The sequence below is a fragment of the Silurus aristotelis genome, assembly GCF_946808225.1.
Source record: "Silurus aristotelis genome assembly, chromosome: 15".
NCBI lineage: Eukaryota > Metazoa > Chordata > Actinopteri > Siluriformes > Siluridae > Silurus > Silurus aristotelis.
In genome coordinates this window covers 10,473,925-10,484,663 of record NC_139588.1, presented here as the reverse complement: position 1 = coordinate 10,484,663, position 10,739 = coordinate 10,473,925, and the positions used below count along the sequence as shown (strand labels likewise).

The 10,739-nt window shown below is 38.4% G+C and overlaps 1 protein-coding gene across 2 annotated transcripts; it reads right to left on the bottom strand.

The window, feature by feature from the left end:
* Positions 1-2,921: 2,921 nt before the first annotated feature.
* On the bottom strand, positions 2,922-9,020 carry tdh (L-threonine dehydrogenase). Of its 2 annotated transcripts, none has more exons than XM_083562013.1 (9): positions 8,835-9,020; positions 6,181-6,380; positions 5,975-6,017; positions 5,778-5,848; positions 5,186-5,335; positions 4,885-5,057; positions 4,693-4,783; positions 4,132-4,401; positions 2,922-4,038 (listed from the first exon to the last, which is right to left on the bottom strand). In XM_083562013.1, exons 2-9 carry the CDS (start codon positions 6,368-6,370, stop codon positions 3,899-3,901), a joined length of 1,128 nt encoding a protein of 375 aa, XP_083418139.1. In that variant the 5' UTR covers positions 6,371-6,380; positions 8,835-9,020; the 3' UTR covers positions 2,922-3,898. The 2 variants fall into 2 exon arrangements, with proteins under 2 accessions (XP_083418139.1, XP_083418140.1); XM_083562014.1 differs by having other exon boundaries at positions 8,867-8,995.
* Positions 9,021-10,739: the final 1,719 nt, after the last annotated feature.

Genomic DNA, 10,739 nt, shown 5'->3' with positions numbered 1-10,739 from the left:
TCCTCTTAAAAATCTAAAGCAAGCATTTTACAATATGTATCATGTACTACCCAAACAGCTTGAGTATATTACAATGCAATATTAAAATGGCCATGTTTTGGAAACAAGCTTGTTTAAAGTATTCTAAAACAACATCTTTATATGACAGTGCAGGTTGGGTACTTAGAGTTCACACAGCAATAGCTTGCCAAAAAAATCTACACCACAGAGTGTTTTGGCATTTCCAACACAGACTTATCATGAGACTGAGCCAGGTATCTCACTGCATGCCCAGCTTCTGTGTAATAGGCCTGCTCAAGTCTCTGCCTCTCTTATTGGGCAAACAGAGGGGGTGTGCATCTTGCATAACACTTCATGTGAAATAGGAAGCATTTTGGTAAAATATTGTAGCTTAATTTTTTTGTTCATGCATCTATTACACCTTGCAGTGTCCTAGTCATGGTCAACTGTTTTGGCTCAACCTAGGTAACTGTTTTGGCTCTACAAAGCAAGTATATGAAAATCAGCACACATTTACATCCACACATCAACATCAGGGTTTATCCCTTTCCTTTTGTTGGTCAAACAAAGAGCTGGTTATACTTTATAGAGGAGACCTGAATAGAGAATATTAACAACCGAAGCATGAGTACATGGAGTCACATCTATGAATCTGTCTAGCATAATTGAAAATATCATTAGTTTCTAATGACTGAGCTCTGACCTCTGGGCTCAAGGAGAGTGCAATAGTCTATAATAGACATAATACTTGTATTCTTATCATTAATCAATCAACAAATACAAATATTTATGATATGAATTTGGGCTTATTTGCCCAAATAATGTTTCATAACATTCAATGCTTATTACAATATTATGTAACATTATGTAATAGAAGAGGAGAATTTGTTTAAATGTTTTGCATTTTGCCTGTGTACACACCTAACTAGAGCGGGCAATATTTTATTCAGGATTTTCAATAAAATTAAATACTTCAGTATGGTTATTGTTTTATAGAAGAGCAGTGTTCTGAATATCACAAGATGTGTGACAAAAATACGGTCATATTACTGCTGTAAATATGTTTTAATGTACATTTTTTGCTTAGAAAAAAAACGTTTGTTCCGAATTTCTAACACGTATTGGCTAAATAAATTTACATATCACACTGCCACCCTTGCCTCAACACTAGACACAAACAGGACTATTTGCATTTATTTATCGCAATCATGAGTTGGATTATTTACGGCTATTTGCCTGCCTTATCTTGCTCACATTACACATTCTGCAGAAGTTCCCTGGATACTGTGCCATGTAGCCTGATTTAAGCATGCAGGGAATATATACTGTCTTCTCACTTATCCAGTAACAAAAAATAAGAAGCCAACGGCTGCAAATAACAAAAAATGATGTTGCTGTTGGAGGTTGTGCTTTTTTTTATGTTATAAAACATGTAGTCTGTGATATAAGACAATATGAGAACCTTTTAGTTTGTCAGGTTTGTAGCACAATGTAATCTTTAATATCATGATGGGGAACAGGCTTTAAGTCTACATACTGTAGATTACTTGTATGTATTTGAACAGGCACAGTGCAAATGAATGCACAATCAAGGCAATTAGTCTGCACTCCTGGAAACATTACGCCTATTTAAGCAATTTCATATCCTGCTGGAGTCATACAAAGGGCATGCGCTCTTGATGCCTTTTAATGTTTTAATTTTCTGTAAAGGATTTATGTAAAAGTCCAACAAAGGTTTAATTAATATGTTTATTTCTTACTACCCCAATTTAAAAAAAGTAAATGTAAATAAAAACAAAATGCAATGATGTGAAATTCTCACAAAGCCATATTTTATTCACAATAGAACAGAAAACATAAACAAATTTAACTATGGAAATGTACCATGTTAAGGGAAAAATAAGATCATTTTGAATTTGGCTGCAACACATTCAGAAAAGTTGGAAAGGGGCAACAAAAGTCTGGAAAAAGTAAGAATTATTATTAATATTGATAATTTCAATAATAAGAATTTCAAAAAAATTGAAATTATTAATATAAAATTGCAAAACAGTTGAATATCTCATCCTTTACAGTACATAATATCATCAAAATGGTCAAAGAATCTGGAAAATCTTTGTGGACAAGGGGCAAGGGCGAAAATCGGAATGAGGTACTGAGGTAAAGTGTAAAACTGTTCTGTGGCCAAACAAAAAAAAATTAACAATTTATTTTTTTACACCACATCCTTCGAACTAAAGAGGAGAGGGACCATCCGACTTATCAGCGCTAAGTTAAAAAAAGCCGCATCTCTGATGGTATGGGAGTGCATTATTGCCTGTGGAATTGGCAGATTACAAGTCTGAAAAGGCTCCAACAACTTTTCCAGGGATGTCCTTGCATATTTGAGCAGGACAATGCTAACTGCATACTGCATCTAATACCTTGTAGTAGAGGAGACTGGGTGCTGAACTGGCCTGCCTGCAGTCTAGACCTTTCACCATTTAAAAACATTCGGTGTATCATGAAACAAAAAATACAACAAAGGACACCCAGAAATTATGAGCAGCTAGAATCCTGTATTAGACACATATGGGACACCATTCCTCTCCCAAAACTTGTCTCATCAGATCCCAGACCCAGAAGTGATGATACACAGTGATCTTTTTTGAGACCTGCTGCAGCCCTCAAATTCAAATTGACCATCTTTTGAAAGTATCTCCATGAAACTGGTATTCTCACTTTATACATTTGATACGTTCTGTTGTTTTATTGTGAATAGAATATTGATTTATGAAATTTGCAAATCATTGCATTCTGTTTTTTATTTACGTTTTACACAACGTACAAACTTTTTTGGAATTGGTGTTGCAAAAAGAACAAACTATTATCAAAATTTGAGAAGATTTAAACAACCGATTTAAAAAAGGGAGGCAAAAGGACAAAGTCTTAAGATGTCTTTATTAGTGCTGTTGTTGAAACTGTGTGGTTTGTGAATATAAAAGTTCTAACACATTTATAATACCTTTTTTGTTCTTGTTGCCCCTCGGGTGACTGTCACTGCCCGGCAAATGCAAAGCAGCTGCTTCCATTTGTACATTTCACAAAATCTTTGATCGCCGACATTTTATGATAACAAAAATACATTGCATTGTTAATAGGCTGTCCTAGCATTTTAGTACATAAATTAACGATTAACATGGCAAGCTCCTATGAAATACTTAAAAGATAAGGATTTATATGGAAATCATTGTCCATATAATAATATGAAATACAAATAATAAAAATACAAATGCATTACAAAAAGAAAAAAAAGACAAATAAGATCATTTCCATGTCAGCAAAAGCTAATAAATAGATAAATAGTGCACAAGAGATTAAGAAAGGGTGCAAGTTCACACACTGCATTCTGATGGTAGTTCAGTAGTTAAGGCATTGAACTACTAACCATAAGGCTGTGAGCTCAAAATGTAGATCATAAAACCATTACATAGCAGAAAGGACAATGTAAGGAATATAAGAATGGTTCCATTGCCAAGCCGACCCTTAGCCCCACCACTGAACATCTGCATTTCCTTTACACAAAAAAGGATCTTAATAGCTTCCACTATATTGGAGCCTGACCGATGTCTGATTCAAATTCTTTTCACTTTTACAATTGAATTATTAAAAAAAATACTCAAATGTAATAAATAAAAAGATATTTGGGAGATCATATTCTGTAAGAATTGACAGTCACCATTAATTTAAATGCTATATCTCTTACAGTATATACACCGTCTTTTTAACTTCCTTCCAAATACTCCAGACACAAAAGAGACAGAGACCATATAATTATTTACAAACCAGGGATCTCTGTTCTCCAAGGCTATCAGTCTTTACAATATGTGTGTACAAGCTTCAATTCCTTAAATTTGATTCAGTTGGCATGGGCGATTTGAGACTCTGAACCAATGAAGTTAAGCATCGTCTGAACCAGCTCTGGCAGATCGTATTCATGCTTCCAGCCCCAGTCATTTTGGGCATTAGAGTCGTCAAAGTTCATGGGCCAACTGTCAGCTAGACAAGAAAATCACACATCAGGAACATTAATATACCTTCATATATATTAATATAACTTCATACAGGCACATTAGCGATCTTGACACTTACCTATCCCCTGCCGTACAGCGTCAATATTGTATGTGACTTGCAGGTCAGGCAGCTGTTTCTGAACCTCCAGCACCAGCTCATCAGGAGTGAAGCTCATAGCGTTGATGTTGTACGTGCGCATAGATAATGTCTCAGCAGGAGCTTCCATGACCTCGAGCGTAGCCCGCAAACAGTCGTCAATGTACATCATAGGAAGTCGCGTGTCCGGCTTCAAGTTGCACTCGAACTTGCCTGTCTTGACAGCATCGTGGAATATCTGCACAGCGTAATCTAAAGAGCAAAGACAGAGCAAGACTTAGAAAAACATTTAAGTCATGTTGTCATATTACAGTCTTTGTCTTTTGTGATATGGAATTCCTTGATAATGATACACAGCAAATTAAGTGGCTTCATATCAATGCATGACCAACTTTGATCAGGGTGTGCTTGTAGTAAGTTCCAGGACCAATTAAGGACCAATGAAAAGGGATCAGGATTATGGCCAAATCATATTGTAAATGAGTCTTATTAAAAGCCTTATTATTACACAGATATAATGATGGATGACTGAGGTTACTGTACCTGTCGTTCCACCACCAGGCTGTGAATCTGCAGAGATGATCCCAGGGTACCGGAGACAACGGAAGTCAAGACCGTATCGGTGATGGTAGTACTATTAATGGAAGAACAAATGGTTGAGAAGAAATTCAAGATAATTGTGAGAAATATTCTGAGCTACTAGGAAAAGCTGAATATAGAACACATGCATCTTACCTCGCCCATTAGTTCAGCATGGACCTTAGAGACACCGTAAATGGTACGAGGCCGCTGCACACAAAGATCAGGTGTTGGGTTACGAGGGGAAGTTGGACCAAAGGCACCAATTGTGCTGGGAACAAAGAGCCGAAGCCCATGTTCTGCAGCAATGTCCAGAATGTTGTGAAGACCTAAGAACATAGAACACATGCCACTAAAACATTTTACATGCAAATGAAATAAGTTTTAACTACTCTTACTATATTAAATACAAATTATAAATTATTTAATATATTACGTTAAGTTTATGCAGGCATACCTGTTATGTTGACAGCCCGGGCCAGGGCCACATTAGCTTCCCCAACAGCACTGAGAAGAGCACTGTAATGCACTAACCAGGTGATCCGGTTGTTCACAACAATCTCTCGCAAGTTCTTATAGTCCAAAATGTCAGAGTAGATAAAGGGGCCTGTAGAGAGAGATCAAGAAAAATGCCACTTCCATAATCAGAACTCATGTTTTCTGGCTTTATGCCAAGTAGTCGAACAACCATTATATAATACAGATGGCAGTATACAAATTACTTCATACTGTCTTTCTGACCAAATTACAAAGAATTACAGAGGAACGAGTTATAATGATATGCTAGTTAAAAGAACAGCTATAAATATAAGTACCTGTAGTACAGGTGTATAATTGCTTTTAAAATAATCCACTAAAGCTGCTTTCTACATTTCTACAGACTATTTTTTAAGGTACTGAAAAGAACAGTCCTGCTATCAAAACTGCTACAAAAGACTGCTTTGTTTACACAAGTAACAGTAGAATAGCATTGAAAGACCTGCTTTTGAACTCTGTGACACTGGCAAACTACAGTTACATGAGATACAAAAAGAAAAGACGATACTCACCACTGTGAAAGACATGGGTGGGGGGTTTCCTTATATCTGAAAGGATCACGTTGTTCTTCCCATACCTTTTTCTTTGAAACAGAATAAAACATCAGGTTAACTTTCCCAGAAAATCTGAAATTCTGAGAAAGTTATACAATGACCAGGAGGATTAGACACCTATTATTTAAAAAGACAGTAAACATATCTATCCTTACCTCAACAATTTGGCAAGCCCAACACCTAGTTGCCCAAGGCCACCTGGAATAGACCGAAAAAGCAGAACAGTCAAATAACAGGAATTTTTTTTAAAGTCACCAGTTGCACAATTCCTGAGAAGAAGCTGAAATCCAGTAAACATAACAATGGTTGATCATGAGTCATGAAATTAAGCAACATCAAATAAAGTGACTGTTAGTCAAACCTGTGATAAGGACTTTTGGGTGATCTGTTTCAGAAAAGGACACCGAGTGAAAGCTGGCATCTGATGCACTGGTTACTTGTCGGGGAGAAAAACTGACATGGCGCACTGCCACTGCTGAAATCTGGCAACCACATCCAGGGGCCAGAAGGGCTTTCTTAGCCACCTTAGTCAGGGCACGGACCACTGGCATCTTCAGTTACCTGTGAATAAAAGTGGGTCGAAAATAAAGTAGGGATTATAAATAAAATGGGAGGTTTTTGTTTTTTTAAACAATGCTCCACATACTATATCTAAAGCATTTTAGTAAACCTCTGAAAAATACACATGTATACGTTTATATACAATACTACAAACTGGAAATCAAGGAAAGAAAACGTTATATTCTACCTTCCTTATAACTTAAATTAACCGTGACAATAAATACTTAAAGCTTTTTTGTTTTGTTTTTTGCTTTTGTCGTACTGCTATCCTTTAGATGGCTAAACACAATCAGCTTAGGGTTCTGGCAGCCGGGATCAGGTCAGACCAAGGTGAATTTCTTCATTCAGGTCGTAGAAACAAACTAAATAAACTGCTTGATGTAATGTGACACAGAGGGAACGCGACGTGACAAATGCCGCATGTGTCGAAACCTTATCTCTGGCCGTTAGGCGAGTATTTATACTGCCCTGCCTTCGCGAGCGGCCAATCAGCGCGCGGGAATAACGGGCGCGTGAGGCGATTAAAATGACGCCACGAGATCGTCTCGTGTGACGTGCGCCCGTTCTGGCGCGCTGAGAAGGAGGCTGCAGGAGAAAATCCTCGCGTCCTGACCACTCGGAACAATAATTTTTTGGAAACTACACTCATTTACTTGAGCAAAGGCTACAGTCTTTAGGAGTCTTGAGCAGAGGCTACAGTAACACATCAGCATATAATTCAAATAATGACAGTATAGATGTCTGATTTGCATGGTGGGTGATCTCATTGGGATTTTAATCAGTGAGTTTTTTAGGTTAATTTATAACAAGGTAATTACATCCTCATTCCACTCATAAGAACAAAAAGTATTCAGAGTTACACCCACTTCATTAACAACCCAACAGGGCGTTATAACATCCTCATTCCCCTCTTAAACATAAAATTTATGTAAAAGAGAGAGAGAGAGAGAGAGAGAGAGAGAGAGAGAGAGAGAGAGAGAGAGAGAGAGAGAGAGACAGAGACAGAGACAGAGACAGACAGAGAGAGAGAGAGAGAGAGACAGAGACAGACAGAGAGAGAGAGAGAGAGAGAGAGAGAGAGAGAGAGAGAGAGAGAGAGACAGACAGACAGAGAGAGAGAGAGAGAGACAGAGAGAGAGAGAGACAGAGACAGAGACAAAGACAGAGAGACAGACACACAGTGAGAGGGAAAGAGAGACAGACAGGAAGAAAGACAGACACACAGTGTGTGAGAGAGACAGACAGAGAGAGACAGACACACAGAGAGAGAGACAGACAGAAAGAGAGACAGACACAGAGAGAGACAGACAGACAGAAAGAGAGACAGACACAGAGAGAGAGAGAGAGACAGACAGAAAGACAGACAGAGAGAGAGAGAGAGAGACAGAAAGAGAGACAGTCAAAAAAAAGAGGGAGAGAGAGAGACAGACAGAAAGAGAGACAGACACACAGAGAGAGAGAGACAGACAGAAAGAGAGACAGACACACAGAGAGAGACAGACAGACAGAAAGAGAGACAGACACAGAGAGAGAGAGAGACAGAAAGACAGACAGAGAGAGAGAGAGACAGAAAGAGAGACAGTCAAAAAAAAGAGGGAGAGAGAGAGACAGACAGAAAGAGAGACAGACACACACAGAGAGAGAGAGAGAGAGAGAGAGAGAGAGAGAGAGAGAGATAGACAGACAGACACACAGAGAGAGAGAGAGACAGACACACACACAGAGAGAGAGAGTTAGACAGAAAGAGAGACAGTAAAAAAGAGAGAGAGAGAGAGAGAGAGAGAGAGAGAGAAGCCCTGCCCTATGAAGTATGGTTGTCAGAAAAAGGACAGTCGCAGATGTAATGATCCACACAGCACTGGATCAGTAGATCACAGTGTGTGTGTGTGTGTGTGTGTGTGTGTGTGTGTATTGGTGTCTATACATTTGCGAATATTAGTATGAAAAAGACATCATGTGCTATTCTCTCAGCTGTAACCTCTACAGCGGGACTCTTTGCAGTTTAGCTTCCAGGCGGTGGATTCAGTGAAATCTGATGGTCTGCTGTTCTTTCTCATCAGTCCTGAAGTCTGTGGTGAGATTTTTTTAAATATCGAAAATATATCATTTCTGAAAGAGGATCAAAATCCGGAAATGGGACACGCGTCGCTAAGCTAATACTGTGTCATGTTGCTCGCAGGCAAGGCTATTTGGATAATATAAATTGTAAAAAAATAAAAATAAAAAAAATCCCACTGGGCCGAAATAAAATAAGAGTCACACCAGGACATAGAAATGTCTATAATGTGAATAAGAAATCACTTCAACCTTCAAGCATTTCAATCAATTCAACCTCACCGGAATCAAAAGCAATAGACTGATATGTTGCACTTCCTCATTTCAAATCATTTAAAAAAATCATATTAATATTATTTTAGACAAAAAAGAAACAGTATATTTCTGCATGTTGCTTACCAATAAGCTAGTTTAAAATGATAACGCTCGACCTGGCAGTATGAGATGCTTTTCCTGCGCTGCTCCTTTAACTGGGTCAGTGTGCTGATTTGTCTCTTTCCACAGTTGCATCAGCTAAACTGAGGCGCTTTTATATCAGCGACCAGCTGCTTTTAAGAGAAGCCGGTGTCCGCTCTGATTGGTGGAACTGCGAAGGCGCGGTCTCTACTCCAGACCACACCTCCTTGACGTCACTGATATGCTACAGCGCGTGCCCGGCTTGGGGCCCAGCGAGCAACGTGGTGCTACTTACTGACACACGTCCAATTTTTTTTTCGGTGTAATTTCTTTGATTGTATTAGTTGAAATTATTTAGAAAACATCTCCATCTCCATGCTCATTCCACTGATAGGCACAAAAGGCAGACAGGTTTACACCCAAGCAGTATTTATATACATCAGTCAATAGTCAATGCCGGTTTTAAATTGAGCTCCTGCACTGACAGACAGACAGTGTAAAAAAAGATACAGAGAAAGAGAGTGAGACAGACAGACACAGAGATAGAGATAAATAGACAGAAGGAGATCGAGCGAGAGAGAGAGAGTAAGACAGACAGAATCAGAGAGAGACAGACAGACAAAGGGAGAAAAAGAAAGAGAGACAGACAAAGAGTTAAAAAAAAAGAGAGAGAGAGAGAGAGAGAGAGAGAGAGAGAGAGAGAGAGAGAGAGAGAGAGTGACAGAACGGCACAGACATCACTTGACGTCACTGATATTCTAGTGCACGTGCCTGGTGTGGGGCCCAGAGAGCAACATGGTGCTTCATTCTGACTCTCAGCCTTTCAACATGTGCCTGCACTTTTACTTTCTAAAATAAAGGGACTGAAAAGACTTCTTAAATCTGACGTTTCATCTTATGTGTCATTGTACAGGTTGTCCCACAAGTGTCCATGCATTAGGAAAATGGACCTTGCGGGCTACCTGGTGCCCGCGGGCACCATGTTGGTGACCCCTGGTCTAGGAAGTGGACTTCCACAAGCATCCATTGTACAACACGGTGCAACCAATGTGCTGCTGGCAAAATTGTTTAATGTGTATGGAGACTTTTGGGACACCCAGAAAGTCTACACCCTATAGTTAATTGCTAAAATAAAAAAAAGTAAGAAAGCAAACAGGGAGGGCACGGAGTTTTAATAGAATAAAAAGATGGGGGTTTTTGGTTAAAAAACATTTTTCTATACTGCTTTTTCTTACCTCATTAACATAATTCAAAAAATCTGAGAAATAAAGCGAAATTTCATGAACAACAGTTTACAAAGTCACTGAGATCACTTTTTTCCACATGTTTGATGTGCTGCCATATGATTGATTGAAAAGTGCATTAGTAAAAAAAGGTAGCAGATGTTCCTAATAAAGTGGCCAGGAAGTGTATATGATTGTTCACTTACTAAACCTCTAAAACATGTCACTGATTACCGATTTAAACAAACACACATTTTTATATAAAAGGCATCCTAATGTACAGTTTACTATATGATTAAAAATCTGAAAAGGATGAAAGAAAAACCCAAATAAAAATAAAAATTTCAGGAGAATAGGAAAATAAAACTCCTGTAAATGACCCTGCATAAAACAGACAGGTTAATGTCTCACTCCAACACATTTCCATGCTCCCAGGAGGTGCGGTCTGATTACAGTGTGAAGTCAAGTTAGTGTTAGTTATTTCAACCTGAGATACGTGAGCAAACATACTGCTCAAATGGTTTCTCTCAGTGCTTCTTCCCCTCCCCCAAGGAAATACTGACTGCTTCTCCTAAACTGAACGCTTCTTTCTCTGTCTTCTAGGAGGAGGAAAAAGCTGACAATTATACATCTATATCCACACTACATGCATTTTTTTTATTTTATACTAAAAATAAACACAATT

What these genes read in the sequence shown, in the direction of transcription:
- tdh (XM_083562013.1), bottom strand. Translation starts at nt 6,370, where the DNA reads ATGCCAGTGGTCCGTGCCCTGACTAAGGTGGCTAAGAAAGCCCTTCTG. An exon ending in GGGCTTGCCAAATTGTTGAG is followed by an intron (nt 5,849 to 5,974) that starts GTAAGGATAGAT and finishes TCTGTTTCAAAG; the next exon opens with AAAAAGGTATGGGAAGAACA. An exon ending in ATGCTGAACTAATGGGCGAG is followed by an intron (nt 4,784 to 4,884) that starts GTAAGATGCATG and finishes TTCCATTAATAG; the next exon opens with TACTACCATCACCGATACGG.